This window comes from Setaria italica, chromosome VIII (assembly GCF_000263155.2).
Source record: "Setaria italica strain Yugu1 chromosome VIII, Setaria_italica_v2.0, whole genome shotgun sequence".
Taxonomy (NCBI): domain Eukaryota; kingdom Viridiplantae; phylum Streptophyta; class Magnoliopsida; order Poales; family Poaceae; genus Setaria; species Setaria italica.
The window spans coordinates 23,128,239-23,148,680 of record NC_028457.1 but is presented as its reverse complement, the minus strand read 5'-3'; the positions used below and the strand labels follow the sequence as shown (position 1 = coordinate 23,148,680).

At 43.2% G+C, this 20,442-nt stretch overlaps 3 protein-coding genes across 5 annotated transcripts; 1 reads left to right on the top strand and 2 right to left on the bottom strand.

The window, feature by feature from the left end:
• Positions 1-326: 326 nt before the first annotated feature.
• Positions 327-2,893, bottom strand: LOC101780892. Of its 2 annotated transcripts, none has more exons than XM_004979226.3 (7): positions 2,723-2,893; positions 2,590-2,630; positions 2,218-2,275; positions 1,617-1,626; positions 967-1,051; positions 812-877; positions 327-717 (listed from the first exon to the last, which is right to left on the bottom strand). In XM_004979226.3, exons 1-7 carry the CDS (start codon positions 2,805-2,807, stop codon positions 631-633), a joined length of 432 nt encoding a protein of 143 aa, XP_004979283.1. In that variant the 5' UTR covers positions 2,808-2,893; the 3' UTR covers positions 327-630. The 2 variants fall into 2 exon arrangements, with proteins under 2 accessions (XP_004979283.1, XP_004979282.1); XM_004979225.3 differs by lacking the exon at positions 1,617-1,626 and adding an exon at positions 1,480-1,573 and having other exon boundaries at positions 2,723-2,892.
• Positions 2,894-9,366: 6,473 nt separating this feature from the next.
• Positions 9,367-11,328, top strand: LOC101780235 (F-box protein At1g67340). 2 transcript variants are annotated; one of them, XM_004979224.2, is made up of 3 exons: positions 9,367-10,127; positions 10,204-10,366; positions 10,469-11,328. In XM_004979224.2, the coding sequence occupies exons 1-3, from the start codon at positions 9,916-9,918 to the stop codon at positions 11,111-11,113; spliced, it is 1,020 nt and encodes a 339-aa protein (XP_004979281.1). In that variant the 5' UTR covers positions 9,367-9,915; the 3' UTR covers positions 11,114-11,328. The 2 variants fall into 2 exon arrangements, with proteins under 2 accessions (XP_004979281.1, XP_004979280.1); XM_004979223.2 differs by having other exon boundaries at positions 10,204-11,328.
• Positions 11,329-16,833: 5,505 nt separating this feature from the next.
• LOC101779826 (cytochrome P450 78A5) lies at positions 16,834-20,438 on the bottom strand. Its single transcript, XM_004979222.4, has 2 exons — positions 19,266-20,438; positions 16,834-17,715 (listed from the first exon to the last, which is right to left on the bottom strand). The coding sequence occupies exons 1-2, from the start codon at positions 20,247-20,249 to the stop codon at positions 17,110-17,112; spliced, it is 1,590 nt and encodes a 529-aa protein (XP_004979279.1). The 5' UTR covers positions 20,250-20,438; the 3' UTR covers positions 16,834-17,109.
• Positions 20,439-20,442: the final 4 nt, after the last annotated feature.

Sequence of the window (20,442 nt, the reverse complement as noted above, 5' to 3'; positions counted from 1 at the left end):
AACCACCACAAACTGACCCTAAGATAAAATCAACTGCATTGGTCAAACTTTGGTCAGACTGTGAGAAGGTAAAGAACATCATTGCTATGATGCCAATTCGTAGCTTTCATCCCAATTTCCCAATCCTATCAGCTATGGATTGAGCACGACAGATCAAATCTAAAAGGATTAATGATGAACTACTTTTTCATTAACAAAGCCTCCTCTCATTTAAAGATATTTAATGATTAAACACATAAAACAATGCAAGATATGCACTGTTTTCTTAAGCCTCAAAAGAGACTTACCTTCCCGTTCAGAAAAAAAAAAAAGGACACTCATCTTGATTCACATAAATGAAGATGAACACTTCTATTGACCTCTGATATTTGTGTTATTCCCAAAGGCTTAAGTATCCCTAAGAACTATAGCAAAGTCCGGATGTTTTACATCCCCGAGAACTATCTTTGAAAAATCAGTATGTTTTGCAAGGTTGCTTGTAACAATTACACCTCTCAAGATGCATTTTACAATCACCAGATATCAAATAGACAAGGCTGGTCATCTTTCTTGCAGTTACAAAGGTAGATGCACAGCACCGCATCAACGCACAAGGCTGGTACTACTAATCTCATCTGTTGGGAAATGGTATCATTTCTGAATGATCTCTTGAATTTGATCTGGACTCAAGATCGATGCATTGATGTCAAAATTTGCTTCCTCCAATTGTTTGCGCAACTGCACATGGATTACAGGCAAGTAAACATGTATTTCTTCGGTTAATCAAAGAATCCGAGGGGAGAACAATGGGGATGGGGGAAGATGCACATACAGTCCCAAGTATGACAGATTGGCTCTCTGGGCTATATTTCCTCATTTCAACTAGCATGTTCAGTTGCTGCAGCAACAACTCAAATCATGTAATAAGCAGCTTTGATTATAAACAACATGAGTGTTTCAACAAGAATAATGAAGGTGTTGCTTCACCTGTTCTTGTAATATTCGTTGAGCATGTAGTTTTTCAGCCATTTCTCTAGGTCCAAGCTCAGCTTCATCAATAGCCATCTCTTCTCTATCAAACAAATGACCAAAAAAAAAAGCTAAATAAAGGTCATCTAATGGATTGCTCGTTTCCTATTATAACGAATCAAGAACTAATGTATATCTCAAAATCATTAATGTGGGTCACATTCATATTTATATCTAGTATTTGTACACTGATATTAGCGCTATCTCCCTACTATCAAATGTGTATGGAAACACAAAACTAATAACTGAAGCCAAAAGAAATAACATGCATGGTTGTAATTACAAGACTACACAGTCAACTCAAAATATAAACAGAGATGAGAGAATTAAAAAACTGCAAGGTGCTCATCTGATAAAGGGAAATGCTAAGCTTTATTGACTCTAAAAAGTCATCACTGGCCCTTTGTTTTCTTACATATACCATTTTAGACTGACTCAGGATCAACATATATATAGGAGCAAAGCACTTACTTGGCAACAAATTGATAGAATTTAATCATCAAGTCCTTGTCATTTTCGTAAACAACGTTGACCTTACCTAGGCAACCAATACCAAAACTTGGATCTGACATCCAGAAATAACATGTCAAAATGCATCATGTCAGAACCTGATCATTTCTGCATTAAGGCAAACATGAGTACGGTCGTTTTCTAAAATGCGAAGAAAAAAAACTATATCCTTTTGCAGAAGTACAAGACTAGAAATCAAGATTATTTAAATTCAGCAAGAATTACATTCTTGAATCTTGACATAAATCAAGTACTCCACAAAACTACTTGATAAAAAGCAATAACCAGCATAATAAAATGGATCTGCCTGGCATGTCAAAGCAGTTAGAGTAAAAGGTATTTACTATGTTCTACAACATTTGGATCTTAGCTGAGCATGATTGCATTAATATTGTACCTTCATGCGCTGTAGGTATCTTAAATATCGATTTAACTAAGAAAAAACCGAACCTTTCATTAAAACATTAATTAAAATGGTAATACCTATTAAGTTCCATCTTGAAGCAAAGCAATTTCTGAAGACAAATAAAGTAGAAACTTAAATGCATATGATTTTTCCTTTCACCATTTGGCAGCTACAATAAAATGATACATTATTCAGATTCCTGTTTTTCATTCAGCACATGCACAACAAACCACATGTCTAAATGCTACAGCCTACAGAAAACCACAGATTCAGGTCGAATGCAATTAGCATACCTATGCCCATCTCGCGAAGGATCTCCTCTTGTATCTCAGTGGTCACGGCCACAGCCTCCTACAAGCAGAGCAAGATACACCCATACTGTAACTTGCACATACATGTCAAGGCCTTCACATGCAAATTTGCGCTAAACCAACCCCAAAATCCCCTCAAATTTTCCCACATTTCAAGGTCCGAACTGAAATTTGGAAGTGACCCAAGACAATCGAACTGTGTGAGCGAAATGCCGAGCTAATCAGGAAAAGAAACAGGTGCGCCAAGCAAAAACCCAAACATTTCAAGAACCACCCCCAAAGAACCCATCCCCCTAAGAGACACTGCGAGCGCTAAAGATGAGTAATGGCGCCTGAATTGCTCAGGCATCGCACCTGCTTGTCCCTGACGGCGTCGGCAATCCGCTGCTTAACCTCTGGAAACACGGGGGCCAAAGAACAAAGATTAGTGAAGTCAGATGGGAGGGGACGGGGAGCAAACCGGAAATGCGGCGAGGCGGAGACCGACCAGGGAGGGAGGTGAGGAAGGAGAAGCGGGAGAAGAGGTGGAGCAGCTGCTCCCTCGTCATCATGGTCTCGCCGCCGGCCGCCATGTCCGTTTCTTCCCTGCCGCCCCCTTCCTGCTCTGCGACTGAGAGGCTTGTGGTTCACTGGTTCTGTGGTGGTGGCGTTTCTTTTTCTTTCTCTCCTTTTTTTTTTTTTTTTTTTTTTTTTTGCCGTTAGTTTGGAAAGAGTATAGGCACTCGTTTAATGGGCAAAAGTAAACCTGGACCGTATGTGGTGTGCCCGTGTGGACATGGGCCATAAAGAGCCCGTTTGGATTATACACTTGGGCCAAACTTGTATGGAGTTACTACATTGAGGGAGGCACACTCAGCCCACTCAACTTTCCAGTGCCAACAAAATTGTCAAAAATTAAAAAATTACTACTCCCTCTATTTTTAGAAATATGAAACCTAGGATAAGCTAATTTGTTTATATAGCCCTCAAAAGAAGTTTAGGATAGACTAACCAGTGAATACAATATTATTAGTTTCCGATGCTGGTACCTTTTCTTGTTAAAAATACTTATTTTGGACATCACCACTACATGAGTTAAAGGTTTTTTTTTGTTTTTTAAATTGCAGAGGGTGATTACTTTTCTTCATAATTTCTTATCAATTGGTTAATGGTTTTTTTTAGTTTGAACTGGACGTTTCTCAAGGAAAACATATTAGCAACCAAGAATCCCCAATCAAAATTTACCCAAAAAAACATCAGTCGCTTCATGAATATTCCTAGGGGTTAAAAAGCCTTGGCTATTCCAAGTAAAGAAAACCAATAATCACCTGTCATTTACAAAAAAGGAACACTCGGGATATTGGAATGCTACAGTGCACTAACCCAGCCATATGGTGGCAACACAATTATTCTTAATATTATGAAAGTATGTTTTGAGACAAATACACGCTATAATTCTTGTCATATATCTAGAGTTCAAACATTTGAAATATATGTCAGTATAGTGCGAGTTTCTCAACGTCATGTGTACGCATGTGCCCAAACATGTATTTGTGGCCAAAGTCCATGTCTTTCGAGCCGCATGTAAACTCACATATCCTACTATCGAAATATTTGTCACTGTTAACTTTTAGTCATGATGTTTAACCATTCGTCTTATTCAAAAAATTATGTAATTATTATTTATTTTATTTTTGACTTACTTTATCATCAAAGGTATTTTAAGCATGACTTATCTTCTCGTATATTTGCAACAAATTTTTGAATAAGATGAATGCTCAAACATCGTAGGAAAAGTCAACAGACAAATATTTCGATACGGAGCGAGTACTTTGTAAGATTTTCCATCACTACGCATGACTGATAAACAATAACATCGAACATCAGCATGCATGCTCAGGACAGCTACTAATACACAATGACTAAATAATAAACAGTTTCTTACTAGTACTTCAGGTAGTGGAATATATGGTTAAGCGAGAAGCATTCTCAAGCTACTCGGTGCCCAGTTACCCACGTTGTCCGTCCCAATCAGCGTGAGAAGAACGCGGGTGGATCGGATAGGAGGAGCGAAACCAAGCGTATCTCCGGCAAATCTTTGACTGCTTGCAGCGTGCGAAAACGACAAGCTTGGATGGCTAGCTAGGGCTTCATCGATCAATTATGGCGTTGACTCGAGCTAGCTAGCTTATCGATCAACAGGCAGCTGCATGCAATGCCATCAAGTTGTGGTGTTAGTAGTTATTTACGATAATGCCGGCCACTAACTAGTGGATTAGGTTGTTGTGTGATGATGATGATGATCATGAATCGATGCTTGCTGCACTAAACTTACAAGTCAAGTAACCAACTACTCCAAAGATGGATAGAGATCAGCGACAGCCCGGCCGGCCAGATTTTTTATTACTAGCAGTTTAATTTATTTATCACCGGGTCAGCTACGGTAAATTGCTGCCATGCGTGGAGAAAGTGAGAACTTGGGGTGTGAAATGAATAAAAACTATGTAACCCGTTCTGTACTAAGCCATTACAATGAACACGGACGGGGACATAGTATCTTTAAGACCGAAGAAAAGATTCCTAAACTAAAAATACAACAAGATTCCTTGTCTTGCTTGGCGTGGTACTTGAGATTAAGCTAGCAGAGATGAATACAGAATCGAGGCAGAGCTTTCACTGCCCGTCAGATAAAGTAAGAAAGGCAAGAAGAGTAATTAAGCAAGGGGTTTGTCTAGTAATTGTGTCAGCATGCTTACCTTCATCACGCTCTGAACTGGAATGCTTGATGAACTAAGCTGTGCATTAGTATAAGCAATGCCGTCATCATGGATGACTACCTGCAACAAGGAGCCTTAATGAACTATTTACCTAGCAAAGCCAATAACATTAAGTTAATAACTATAGATAGCCGTCACACTCGACGATGTGACTTGAAAGACTAACGACGCCAATGAAGTATTTACCTTTGCGCACAAGGTAGTGTGTCTCTCATCACACACGCCAAAAATTACGAAAGTAATAACCGGATATATACACCGAGAAACCTTACTAAGCGTGGATATACTTTTCTAACTAACTAATGAGCAGTAAAACAACTTTAGTTATCTACTCCCACTGTCCACAATGTAAGCACGTAATTCTAGGTTGTCCTAAGTCATGAATCTTTTTTTAACTTTGAGTGTTAATTGCAAAATTTCATACATATTGACAATATAAAAATGATACTAGATTCATCATGAAACTAGCTATCATAAGATGCAACTCTTTCTATTTAAAATAATTTATTTTTATAGATATTTTTGGTCGATATCCTATAAACAAGCAGCATACTAGAGACCGGGTCAATGTCCTGAAATATTTAAGGATGGAGTACAAAGTTCCAAACAATAGTAACAAAATTTCTACACGCATATGGTAAAAGTTGGTGGAACACTATGCGGCCACAGGTTTTATCTGGTGGCCTCCACGATAGTTAGTGCTTATGTTGCACCGTTATATCTATTTATATAAGGTGGTGTTTCTGCATCCATGTTGTGGTTTAGAAAAAGAGTAATATTTTTTACTTGAAATGCTAGAGTTGAAGAAGATAAACGTGCAAGTTACTCCCAAGTCTCTAATACCTATATAGGTCAGAAAGAATGCCCTATGAAGTGTTAGAATAACTAGTTCGATCATCGTTAAAAAAAAACTCATTGCTCAAAATAATAACTAAATTTGGAGTGTTTATGCTGGCATGTCTGTCATCTGATTGTTCCTCTTTTTTTGTCTTCCAGAAAGGAGGAATACGCTACTATCTTGCTTCAATTAAGGAAGAAACACTGAAAAGTCCAACTCAGCCTGCGTATTTTAGTACCTAATTAAGAACTTGGACATGAAGATTAGACGTGACAAAATCAAAGTTTATAAGTATCATCACTAATACAAGCCGTGGACAAGGTTGTTCTAGCCGGCCGTGTGATAACTTCCAAGTTGCAAGGCCAAATTTGTGTAAACGAGTTGTTGGCTTCGCGCGGAAGCCAATCATGCATGCCAGACTTGACCAATGAGTTTCTAGAGCCTAAAGACAAAATGTTAGACTTGACCAATCAGAAGCGTGCAGAGATGAAGGAAAGGGAAAGTTTACGGGATAAACAAGATATATAGGTTACCATCCTTTCATTTTTAATCAACTTTGTATCTGAATATTTCATTTTAATTTTCAGGATTTTTTTGTGAGAAACTTCTTCCACGAATTAATTGTGTTTGAATTATGCAAATTTAGGGGCTGGAGGGTATGGGTGAAATTGGCGATCGATTTCATTACCACAGTGCGAGCTGCAACAATTTTAAGATTATAAGTTTCTTGAATTCTCAGTAAAAAACAGACTTTTTCTAGTTTTCAGGGAAAATGTATAAGTGATCCAAATGAATTATCCTATACCTTTTGCCAATTCTATTTCCCTATCCATTAATTGTTCACACAATTATCCTGAACAAAAGGAATATCTTAATCCAGACAATTATGCTTATCTAGAAATAATCAAATTAAAGCAAGCGATCGTAACATGCATTACATCCGACCGATGTGGACACGCGACAATGTCATCATGTCGATCATTGAAAGGGACATGCCATCTGCTTTGTAGTAGCAAAAGAGACCACTTTGTAACCTTCACGATTTTGCAGCCAAATGTGGAGAACAATGTGTGGCATGTAGTCAGCTCTTCACGTTGATCAAAATAAGGTCCTGGCAACTTCCCAGCAATAATACTGTTCGTTCGGTCAATTTGTGCAATGTAGAATAAAATATCTGAAGTGATAATTGCAATACACGCCTGGCAGTATGCATCAATATATGCGCATAAATTACATCTGTCACAACCATTTCAAGAACTCAAATCATGTAACGTGTGCAAAGTAATACACAAAATCAATATTCTGACAGCGAATGGCGTAAAATGCAATATTCACTCTCTTTTCTCTTACCACCGCATCCTGTTATGTCAAGAACAAATTACGCGCACGCATTCATTTTATCATTTTCGATCAAATCAAGATACAAGTACACGAAATTAATGTGATATTCCAATTCTTGTCTACATAAACTATTCTTGTGAAAATGACTAGCTCTAGGAAATGTGATGGTTATTTATACGACGTTGATTTGCTACATAATTAATCTGTTTAGATAAGACCCAGATAGTCAATTTTCTTGATTTGTCTGCTTTAGTTCCCTTATATTATTATAGAGACTTTTCCCTGCAAGATTGCGTGCATGCTTGCATAAGTCTGGAGAAGGCGATCGGATAGAGGCTTCGATGTCAGTAGCATGCATGCATAGTCTCTATGAAGATTGTCTTGGAGTGCATGATTGTCACTACAAAACATAAACATGTACATAATGTACGTATATATACATGTTCAACAGAACAATCATTTCATGACGAGGTTAACAGCTAAGCTTAATTGCGCTGGTGAGTATGCTGGTTAAGCAACAAGCTATACCACACATCTGAAAGGAAAATGAAAACAGTAGTAATGCAGGCAATATTTCCTCTATGCAATCATTGATTAGTTTGTCTTCGAAACTATCATTGATCAAGAGGTATATACATGTGGTTTAAGTTAATCTAGGCTATTTTTTTGCTTCTTGCCAGGACGTAAAGGCAGACTTAGGAATCAAATAGGCCTAGCTAGTTCTTTAAGATACGAACAGCAGGTTCTAGTAAAAATGGAAAGAGCATTCGAAATCCCCTCCGGCTCTCTCTCTTGACTGGTAACTGATTCTCGGGTACCATTTCGAACACTGGCATGGCCTTCCCAAGATGCAAATATATAAGCTGCAAAATTTCTTAATATGTTTGCAGAACACTGCAAATCCACATTGTGTGAAGTGTGCTTTTCGATAAAAAAAATCATCTATACACCATTATTTTAAAGTTCCCAATATATATTACTCCCTCCATCCTAAATTGTAGGTTATTTTGGCTTTTCTCAATATAGTTTTTGCTATGTATCTAGATATAATATATATCTAGGTGCATAATAAGATCAATGAATCTAAAAAATCAAAACAACTTATAATAATTTGGGATGGGGAATACTACTATATATACTACTCCCTCCATATCAATCCAAATTGTAGATCATTTTGATTTTTCAAAATTCATAGATATTATTATACGTCTAGATAAGTGCATGAAAAAATGATATATAATTTGGAACTAACTAACGAAGTAAGATATTGTGAACCGATCGGAGGATTATAACAGTACGTCAGTACCTGCGTGGAACCAACTGTGCCCAGCATGATCTGAGCCATATTCGTGGCAGGCAGCAAACCTAATTAATACTACCATCTCTTTTCTTTTCCATGACACGTAGGGTCCAAGATAAATCCAAGCAATGCAATCAACCAGTAATAAAACTCTGCTGTGTCATGCACGTTCAGTCACTGCACAGTGCACAGTGCGTAACCAGCATGTACATGTCGCTATGTTCTCGACCAGACGTAATCCTACGTGTCGATAAGATTTACGTAGGTATTACATGATTAATTAGCCAACTAAGTAATGAACAATAGGTAGCTACATGTAGCTAGGTGCTGCAAGTCATCCTGCTAGTCTGCTACGCAAGCGAGCGAGCAGCACAAGCCATGTTTTGCGGCGTCCGGTTGCTGCCGATGCTGTCTTTTCAGCCAGCTCACATTATTGTTTCCCCATGTTGTCTGTCAACGCGCATGCCTTCTGAAACTACAGGACAAATGGGAGCCATCATCGCCTGTGTTTCACACAAGAAGAAGGTGCTATACTAAGGAAAGATTCCTGAAGAAGCATGCTAACCATCTGCGTCAGCATGGATGAAGAGCTTGCATAAGGTATACCCAGTGCTGCTACAGAAACGATTATACTATCCAACGTTTATACTATCCTTCCTCAAACGTACCACGCTTAGGACTCTAAACTAATTAGTAAAAAATAAGTTAAGAGTAAACTCTAAAATGAATTCAGAAAAATTAGAACATCCATACTGAGGACTCAAATTCAGGTGGATAGGTTCCACCACAAATAATCTTACTAGCTGAGTTCGCGATATGTCTTTTGTTCAAGACAAAATGCACGTCTAAAATGACGACTATTAATATATACCAATATTAATATTAATAGAGGGGTTTGAAATTCTTTATCATATTCATATGAATAGTCCAAACTGAGCAAATCTGGTACATTCAAGAAAACGAGCTAAGTGCCTAAATGGTAGACTTGGGCTCAGTTTTTTTCAAAGGCTGAGCACACAGCCCAGCCGGCCGGCGATCCTCGACCTTATCTTGCGTGCGGCTGCTGCGCGTCAATAATGGAACTACGTTCGAGATCGCGGCGAACGAACAGACGCTCGGCGCGGATCGGATCGGATCGGAACGATAACAACTACGGTGCAGCCATCCACGAGCCGCGCCCGCCACTCGTTGCCGAACGGCCGCCCCGGCAGCAGCGCCCGGTCAAACGACGCCGCCGTAGCCCCGTGGCCCGTGCCGCGGGGCAAATCCGTCCAACCAACCACCGCGCAGTCCTCCCATCCGTACCGCCACCGCGCCACGCGTCCTCCTAGCGTCTGCGCGCGTGTATATAAATCCTCCCCCACCTCCTCTGCCGGGCCCCCCTCTCTGATCTCTCTCTGCAGTCTGCACCGCGCCCGCCGCCGTGCCGGTGCCGGCCGGCCGCCATGAGGAAGCCGACGAGGCGCTCGAGCTTGGTAAAGAAGGGCAGCGGCGGCAGGACGACGGCCGTCCTGCTGGCAAAGCAGGAGCTGGTGCTGGGCCACGGCGGCGGCGTCGACGCATTCGACCGGCTCCCCGACGACCTCGTGCTCGCCGTGCTCGCCGGGGTCGCAGCGTGCGCCGCGGGCCCCGCCGACCTCGCCGCGGCGGCGCTGACGTGAGCACCATGTCTTGTCTCTGCCCGCATTCATGCCTTCGGAGTTCTGATTCCTCACGTGCTCGCGCGCATCCAGGTGTAGGAGGTTCCGGGAGCTCGCGGCGCACCCCGCGGTGCTGTCGCGGGCGTCGGCGGCGGCCGTGTCCCTGCGCGCGGGGAGGTGGTCGGAGGCGGCGCACCAGTTCCTGCGGCGGTGCGCGGCCGCCGGCAGCCTCCACGCCTGCTACTTCCTCGGCATGGTAACCTCAGCCACGGCGACATCCTCTGTAGTCTGTACTGCTATGCTTCTTGGTCCGCGCTGGCCTCTGTTTGCTGACGCCGCCAGCTCATACCATCACCAGGTGAGGTTCTACTGCCTCGGGAGCAGGGCGACGGGGGCGGCGCTGCTGGCGCGCGCGGCGTCCGGCGGGCACGCGGCGGCGCTGTACGCGCTGGCCGTGCTGCAGTTCAACGGCAGCGGCGGCGGCAAGGCGGACAAGGACCCGCGCGCCGGCGTGGCGCTGTGCGCGCGCGCCGCGTGGTTGGGACACGTCCCGGCGCTCCGCGAGCTCGGCCACTGCCTCCAGGACGGCTATGGCGCGCGCCGCGACGCCGCGGCAGGGCGCCACCTCCTGCTCCACGCCGCGGCGCGCGAGCTCGTCGCTATCTCGTCAGCGCGCTGCCGTCGCGGCGGCCGCCGCGCCGAGGACGGCGACGACGCGGCCAGCCGGTTCATGGTGGAGTGGTGGGCGCTGTCCGCCGCCAAGAAGTCCGCGGCAGCGACGGGAGAAGGCGACGGCGGGAACGACGCGGCCGAGCTGCGCCTGTGCTCGCAGGCGCCGTGCGGGCGGCGGGAGACGCGGCGGCACGAGTTCCGGCGGTGCTCGGCGTGCGGGTCCGCCAGCTACTGCTCGCGCGCGTGCCAGGCGCTGGACTGGAAGCGCGCGCACCGCGGCCAGTGTGGGGCCGCCGCCGCCCGCTGGCTCGCCGCCGGGGACGCGTACTGAACGCACGCTAGCCGCCGCTCGACGACGACACATGCGGCGCACATGTACATATTTGTGCATACCTAGGTGCGGTAGCAATTGTGTAGGGATTAAGTTACTAGAAAGACCTTATTCCATAATCACCACTATAGAAATTTCTAAATATTTATTTGTTTTTGTTTATTTTTGAATCAATCAGTAGTTTGGGATGATAATGATTAGTGAGTTTGTTTAAATTGGATGTCAATGGTGGTGGACCAACATGGGTATGATAGCAGATGGTGATGGTAGCTAGGATGTTGTTTGTGCGAGGTAGGCAAAGCATGCCCGTGGGCGCGTGTTAGGGCTTTATTTCTTGTCGTGTGAAGGGAGGATAAAAGAAGGAAAGCTCTTGCGTTGCCTTCATTCCACGAAACATGTGTAAATGGAGATAAAACAAATAAATGGACATGCGCAAGATGAGTTGGTGGGTAATGTAGGACTGCGCCTAGACTGATATTCTCTATTTAGGAATGATACTAGGCTATAATAATTTTGGTGATTAATGGCAACATAGTTATTGGGAATAATAATTTTGGTGATTAATGGTAACATAGTTGGACTAATACGTTTGCTAGATAAATCTTTTTAGGTGTTTTATAGTGCCAAACGATGAATTTCAAAGCCATCAAAATGAGAAAAAAAAGAATAACTTAGAAGAGTTCTATGGTATTCAAATGACTGTAAAAATTCATAAACTAATATGTTTTATTCTAAGGCTTACAAATGATGGTAATGAAGCCGGGATAAAGAGACGCGGAAATTTGAATCGAATTCTGCTAGAAATATCCACTGACACATTCCACCGATTCATAAGATGACCTTTGCCAAGGTCATCGAATCAGTCGGTGACATGAAGAACAACAGTAGGGCCAAGGACATGTACGCACTGTGTGCACCGACGCATACGGTGGACACAGTTGATCACCATCGAATCAGCCGGTGTGATCGGCTCGGCTCAGCATCGGGTCAAATTCGGCTATGGAACTTTAAGAAGTTATTTGAAGTCCCACCGATTCGTACAATGACTACTGGACCAGAGTGGCGAATCAGTCGGTGACTTAAGAAGGCAGCGGCTCAAAGGACTCACCAATTCATACGGTGATTGTCAAGAAGGGGCACCAAATTAGTTGGTGACCATAGGCCTAGGCGTCAGTGGCTCCACGGCTACGTGGAGGTAGACCACCGACTCATTCGGTGGTCATAGCTGGGGGCACTGAATCAGTCGATGATCACAGTTTCTGCGGCCGTTGGAACAATGGCTACTTTCTTGGCTTCGGGCTATTTATACCCCTTTGCCCAGCCATTTCAAGGGTGTTAGGCATCCTCCAATGGTGCCAACTTAGCTAGCTCATGAGTATGCCACATCAGATTTTTACCCATGTGAAAGAGAGAGAAAGAAGAGCTATCTCTTGTTCAGAAATAGTCTCATACACGCATTCCTAAATCATGTGGGACTGATGCGTGGGGCTATATAGACATAAGAGATAGTGTTTGACTCAAATTGTTGGAGGACTTGTCCCTTACACTATCTCTGAAGCGTATGAGCTACTATTGACTAACCTTTGGAGGAGGCCTTAGAGTTTGAAAGCTGTAGGCTTGGTTTCCACACGCACAAGTGCTCTATCCACCAAATCTCTAGAGAAGATTACGGCAATTAGCATAACGCTTAGGTCTTGATTAGTGCTAGTTTTGGCCTAGAAGTGCATTTGCTTTAGGGATTAGCCTAGAGTTAGGCGAGGTTTGTACACCTCTTTGTTATCAGTGCTTGCGTACATCAAGAGATGTAAATCTTGCGAGACCCTCCAACCGTGTCTGTGGAGTGACCACCAGTGCATGTGATAGGGAGAGGTCCTAGGTATTTTGCCGAAGCTCTACCAAGTGAAGAACGGTAAGGAGCATCCGGGAGAGGCTAGGCGGAGACACACTTGCACGTGAGGAAGGACAATTGGCTATACTACGGAGTTACTTGACCGGGGAGCTTATGTCTTTGCGCAGGCATTCCTTTGAGAGGTGCTCCAACAACTAAGACAAGTGGAAAGATATGCTTTCCGATACCTTGGTAAAATTCGTCGTGTCACCGTGAAGGAAATTTACCTTCTCTACCTCATTTACCTTCTGCATTTCTTATTGCACTTACTCTCCGCATTTACCTTTTCTAGAATCGCCATGTGTAGTTTATAGGATTGGAATCTAGGGTGCAAACTTTTTTGCGGTAGAGATAGCAACACATAGAAAATGTAGTGCACTTCTAGATAGATATTGGAATATGTTTTTATATGTGTTCCAAGACTTAGTTTTTAGAACACCCAATTCACACCTTCCCTCTTAGGGTTTTCACGAACCCTTCAGTTGATATTTCCACAAAATATTTGAGTTTAAAAAATACTTCCTCATTTATGGGCGTTTACGACAAACTAGTTAGTTCAAAAGGTCATATATTTATGCACGGAGGTAGTATTACATAGTGTACGTGCGTTTGGTTGATTCGTGGCTGAAATAGTGAACTACTCCCCTCCATCTCACAATAACTGTGTTTAACAATAAAAAATTATCCCAAAAGAGTTTATTTGGAGCTACTCCTATTACCTTATTAATTTTCCATGAAGTGAACACCTTCCTATATCCAAAGCACCACCTTCCAATCAAAGAGCACTGGGAAAAGGTAGGGTGGATGACCAAGGGTTTGGTGAGGGTGTGTATTGAGTTTTCTCTACAGATTTTATGATCAATCATGCCTAGGAAAAGATCCTTTTTCCGTTAGCAGACACTGCAAATACTACAAACCGTATACTGCAAAGATACTCAAATACTTTATATAATAAGAGTGTAATAGTATTTTCTTAAATTCATCGCAAACAAAATTCTTATACTACCAGTCAAAATTCTTATACTACCACTGGTGGAAATATAAGCTGTAGTCCCGGTTGGAGAGAGTTATATCTCTCGAATATCCAACCGAGACTAATTATTCAAGACTAAACACTAGTAGAGAACTCACCTTTCATGCGTCCCCTTTTGTCCGGATTTAAAGTTGGTCCGGGACAAAAGGTTCACCAACCGGGACTAAAGCTCGGTCACTGACAGGGGGCTCACCAACCGGGACCTTTTATCCTAGTTACAAAGACTAGTGGGAAAAAAAGGCCCTGAGAGGCCTTTTATCCCGGTTCGAAACACCAACCGGAATAAAAGACCCTCCCTTTTATCCCGGGATAAAAGGGGGCTTTTATCCCATTTGGTGTTTCAAATCAGGATAAAAGGGTCCCCCACGGGGTGGGTGAAAGAGGATAAATCCCTCGAACACTTTTATCCCGATTTGTAATACCAATTGGGATAAAAGGGTCCCCCACGAGTTAATACAAAAGGATTGCATCCCTTGCATCCCCTATATAGTTAGATGTGTTGTGTAGGTGGGATGGCAAGGAAGCTACGCGTGAGGCTGGAGGTTGTGGGTTCGAATCCCACGCACCGCGCACGCGCATATTTCGCGTGAAAAATCGCGCGAGACTGGAGGTTGTGGGATACCCCAGGATTTCTTTTATTTTTTGGGCTGCGCCTGGTGTGGCGACCCTTTTTATCCCCGTTGGTAAGGGGCTTTTTAGTCCCAGTTGAGTGACCCGGGACAAAAGATCTCCCTTTTGTCTCGATTGATTTATTCCGGATGGATTTTCGGAAGATTTGATCCCTACCAACCAGGACTAAAGGCGAGTTTTCTACCAGTGAAAGGTCCCCCTCTTTAGTCCCGGGTCCCGGTTTGTAATGTACCAACTGGTAACAACCAGGACTAAAGGGGCCGCCATGCAATCGCATGCACGTGGTCACTACCAACCAGGGCTAAAGACTTTTTTCTTTTTACTTTGAATTCTTTTCCATATTAATACAAATCTACTCAAACTTAACGGGTTGTATAGTTTTCAAATGTTGAAGCGTGACCCTCACAATAAATTAACAACATGCAAACCAAAGATGACTTCCTTTCCAAGTGTAAGTGCTTAGAGAAACTCTAGCATATCCTCTAAATAGTTTCCTACTTCAAATTTAGAGGGCCAAGTAAAAACCAGCACGCCCTCTGTTGTACTCTCCATTTTAAGGAGGCCTCCAAAATGCCCCCCATACCTTTCATTCATGGTGAGACCTTAGGGAGCTCTCTGTCCATGAGAACTGTTTTAGATGATACTGGTGGGGTTGAGAGGAAAACTCAAGCCCTACTAAAAAAAGAAAGAGCTTGTTTAGAAGGTATTGCTGGAGTTGCTCTTCTAAAACGTTTGTTTTTTATGAAAGAATAGAAAAGGTTCCTACTGAGCCTTTTTGAATTTTATAAAATGGTGAAAAATATGTACATGTACAAGGCCCTAGGCCCAAAGAGAGATCCTAGTGGAGGGGGAAGCTAATTGAGATTACTTTAGCACGTGAGATAGCATTGGAAAACTCTCCCTAAAGTGAACTTTCCATCTAGCCAAAGATGTACTCGCCGAGTCAAAAATGATAGAATTCTGATGGCACCAAATGCTCCAGCATGCTGTAAGCATGACTTCCCTAAATGCCTTGGAGCCAAATATATGCTATTCTTCAATAACCATATCTGTAGGATCTGCTGTCAAGTTCCACATGATGCACAAATGGCTCTAGCATGCCTGACTAAACTGACAGTGAAAAAAGAGATGAAACAGAGTTTCTTCCACTGCCTCATTGCAAACAACACATCTGTAATCATCTAGATTTCTGGTTGGATTTCACTAATTCTTCTCACATTTCCTCTTAATGATTTTTCTTAGTGCCTTTCAAAATTTCTGAATAACGGCCAGATATCTCTTTTATCTTGTCAGGTAATTAACCATCGAAAGGTGACCCAACCACTTTCCTTTGTTTGTTTTGTTTTTATTATCTCTATTAAGGTTGTTATAGTTTGACTCTGGTCTGCCTGTGGACTCAACCTATTAATGGTTTGTGGGCTGAACATACTGCCATATCAATGGTTGTCTAGCATGGGCTTGAGTGTTGTTGTGATAGACTGCTAGGCTCTTTGTGAGCTATGTTTTCAGCTGTGGCAGAGGTTTTTCTAGCTCATTAAACAAATTTGTTTATTCCTGTGTTGATTTTCCATCTCTAGCTTTTTTCCTATGGAAAACGTTGAGATGTCAACATATGTTTTCATGCATAAGGAAAAAAAACAGTACAGGCTTTATATTTCATTCACCTGTTCAATGTTCTTTTGGGGAAATCCTATATATGTTGTACATTCGTTTTGAGCATATCAATGTTATCTTCGTATAATCTGTTCATAAGGTCACCCCTTGTCTGTTAATCTACAAATGCAGGAGCAGAAGGGTTCATTTATAATTTAATTTGATCTTAGGCCCTTGGTATTTTTGTCTTTAAAAAACTTCATGATTAATCTAGGCCCATATTAAGGCCCTAATTCCTTGAATAATGGTTTTCAAGGACCACATCCGCATGATGTCCCATTTACACTTATTAATCACTAGCACACGTTAGCACTTCGTTCCTTTATATCTCGCTACACTTATCAATCACTAAAAAATGGTTTGGGTGCTATAAATGTTGTCAAACTGAGTAGGGAGAGCAGTTGACATTAAAGCACATTTCAGAGTTAAAATCAGGCCTTTTTTTTTTCTAACTGGACGTAAAAAAAGAGATAAAAACCTTAGTCATAAGTAGAGCAACGGCATTACAAGCAGCTAGAAATAAAAGCTATTGGTACTGAAAATTTATTGATCAAAACAAAAAAAGGTCCAATAAGGCAGGTATACATATAACAATAGTACAAATTGCTCGATCAAGTCTAGTAGCCACCTCTAGAGTACAGGTGTGGTACATTACAGTACATAGATACAATCTTACAAATACTAACACAATTACTCAAACACAAACCAGCATGGATTATTTACATCGGTGCATCTTCCTCCTTTAATTTACAGCAAAGCTTAGCTGGCATTTCACCATCGAAGTTTAGTTGATTAAGCAGCTTCTCCACGACGAACTGCACGGCAGACCAAGGGTTGCTTCATCTCCATAGACAGGCGGAGGCACTCTGCAAGCTTTACGGGCTTGGCCGGCGACCACTCATACTCTTGCAAGAGCCGACCCAGCCAAAGCTGCACGGTGGAGAGGCCCATCATCCGGCCGGGGCATACTCTTCGGCCCGACCCGAAAGGTGCTAGCCTCAGGTCGGAGCCCAACACACTCACATCCTCCACTCTAAATCTCTCTGGTCGAAACGCCCATGGGTCTCCCCAAATAGCCTCATCATGGGATATGGCCCACATGTTCACCATAGCGGTGGTCCCTGCAGGCACGACATACTTACCCACACGGGCGTCATGCACTGCCAGACGTGCCCAGGATAGGAGTGGCCCTGGTGGGTGCATACGGAGGGTCTCCTTGACAATGCATTGGAGGAAGTGCAGGTTGGGGATGTCCGCATCGGTGATGGGACGATGGACACCCACCACTGCATCAATCTCCTCGTGCGCCTTGGATTGGATGTCAGGATGCAGAGCAACGCGGGCCATGGTCCACTCTAGGAGTATGGCTACGACGTCCACCCCACGAAAGACCATTTCCTGCATGCGTGTGTATAGGTTATCACGGGACATTTTAAATGGTAAAAATTATGTAGCAAAAAATACTTATAAATAACTAAATGAAGTGCATAAGGCGTTTTAGACATGGGAATTACATTCCCTTGAATGACCAGTAACTTCATTGCAAAACATTGTACAAAGACTACTCTCTGGAGTGTAGATAGTAGAATTGACAATGATATTGCTTTTGTCATTTAATCACCAGCTCATGTTATAATCTTAAGTTGAATATGATTACACTTTTCTCTTGATGATAGTAACCTTTTCCAGTAACCCACCAATAGTAATTGAAAATGGACCATTTGAGGGAATTGTGTGGACGCCCACAAAACCTTAATAATCGAAAAGGAATTGGCCCTAGTGCAATACCTAATGAAAAATAAACTACTCAAGATATATGAAGGGATTCTTCATGAGTGAGTTCTAATTTATCTACAATCTTTACACTGGACAATATAGTAAATATATCAGATAAATGTGAGTCGGATAACGGTGAATAGATTGTTAGCAGATTTTGTTGTTAGTATTAGAAAAATTATGAATAGTTTAAATGCAATGCTCATGAAAATGCAACGCTCATGAAAATGCAATTGATTTTTTTTAAAAAGCACAATTATAAGTTATTTTAGATATTATAGTTTATGTATAGAAAATTAGAGGTTGGGTTGTACTTCCACTCTATGAAAATTATATGTGCATATATATAATAATCTAAAAAATACTTTATTGGCCTAATTATGAGAGAAACTTTTCCCTCAATGATAATGAGCTTTTCACGTAACCCACTAATAACCGTTGAAAATGGACCAGTTTGAGATTTGCATGGAAGCCCACAGAAACCTTAATGAATAATAAAAAAAGGAATTGGCCCCACTACTGCAATATCTTGCGAAAATAGACTACTCAAGATAAAGTGATTCCTCATGTGTGAGCTCCAATGTATCTGCAATCTTTACATTTGGTGGTAATAATATACTAAGTATGAGATAAATATGAATGTGACAATGGTGATGAGATCACAATTGTATATACTATTTCTAGATAGTAACAAATATACTATTAGAACAAGTATGAATAGTTTAACTACTGGATCAAAATCTAATTAAATAACATCCAGATCACCAAACAAATGGCTCATGAACAAGAAATTTAATTTTAAGACAAAAAAGCATAATTAGAAATTTGTTTATATATTGTAGCATATGCATAGAAAAAATAATCAAGGGTTGGGGTTGTACTTTCATTATCTAAAAATTGTATGTGCATATTGAAAATAGCACAAGGGTTTCAATTAGTCTAGTGAGAGAAACTATATTTAATCAAAAAAGAAGCCACGGTATTTCCTAATATGCATACCTTATTCCACTTATCAAGACTTTACTATGTCCCTATTATGCACCTATATATCAAACATGTTACACCCCACAAAAGTAAACCACCAAAACTAGTGTACCCCACCATACCACTTTTTGCCACACAAAACACATAGAACACCATGAGATGAAAAAGATATGATGTAGCTCACTCACCCAAAGAACAGCAATCACATCAGAGTCCTCCAACCTCTCATCCTCTGGCAGTGAAAGCATGTAGCTGAGCAGGTCATCCCTGTCGTGGCAGTCCCTTGCCACCCTCCTCTCCTCGATGACCTTCCCAAAATACCCTCTAACCCTAGCTGCCAGCCCCCTGCACGCGGGCCCCACCCCCCAGAGGTCCATCAGCGGGCCCCACAGCGTTGTGTAGTAGTGGTCTCCCAGGTTGAAGGTGCCCACGAGCTCGTACCCTTCCCTCACCATCTCACCGAGCTCCTCGCTCAACGCACCGCCCTCGAGGCCGAGCACGCTTCCGGCCATGCTCTCCAGGGATGCCTTCTGGAGCAGTGCCCTCATGGCCACCTCGCCGGACCTCCCCATCGCGCCGGCGACGCGCGCGGTCATACCGTCGGCGACGCGGGAGCGGAGGCCCTCCAGCGCGGCGAGGCGGCGCGGGGACAGCATGCCGGCGCCCGCGGCGCGGCGGAGGCGGCGCCAGTACTCGCCGGCGGGGGCGAAGCCGATGGCGCGGGTGAACATGAGCTCCCGCGCCGCTGCCTTGGGCGGGCGGTCGACGAAGGCGGCGCCGGAGAGGATCTCGCGCGCGGTGTCCGGGTGGCTGCTAATCACCACTGGCGTGGCGCCGAGGGTGAGCGACATGAGGCGGCGCGCGCCGTGCGTGTCGGCCAGCGAGGCCAGGCGGCGGTGCATGAGCGGGCCGGACACGGCGGGCAGGGAGCCGACCAGCGGCCACCCCCGCGGCCCCGGGATGGCGGCGGCGGCGGCGCCATTATTCCTGCTACGTGCATGTCGGGTGGTGACGGCGAATGGCAGGATGACCGCCGCCACGGCGAGGGAGATGGACAGGAGGGAGAAGAGCCATGAGGGCTGTGCGCTAGGGCTGATGGTGGTGGTGGTGAAGTGCATGAGGAAGATCAAGGGGATCATGGTGGTGATTATTAGTTCGATCTTCATGGCCATAGTTAACCTAATTAAGTACACTCTTTTTTGTGTCTTTAGTGATCCGTGACAAGTGCAACAAGTGATCTTATGGTTGCTAATGCAAACTATTACTTGGATTACTAGGAGAACACAAACAAGAGATGTGTTGAGTTGGTTGCTTGGACTGTAAGTTTGGAAGAAGCTAGTGGTGGGCACGAAGAGCACTGCTTGT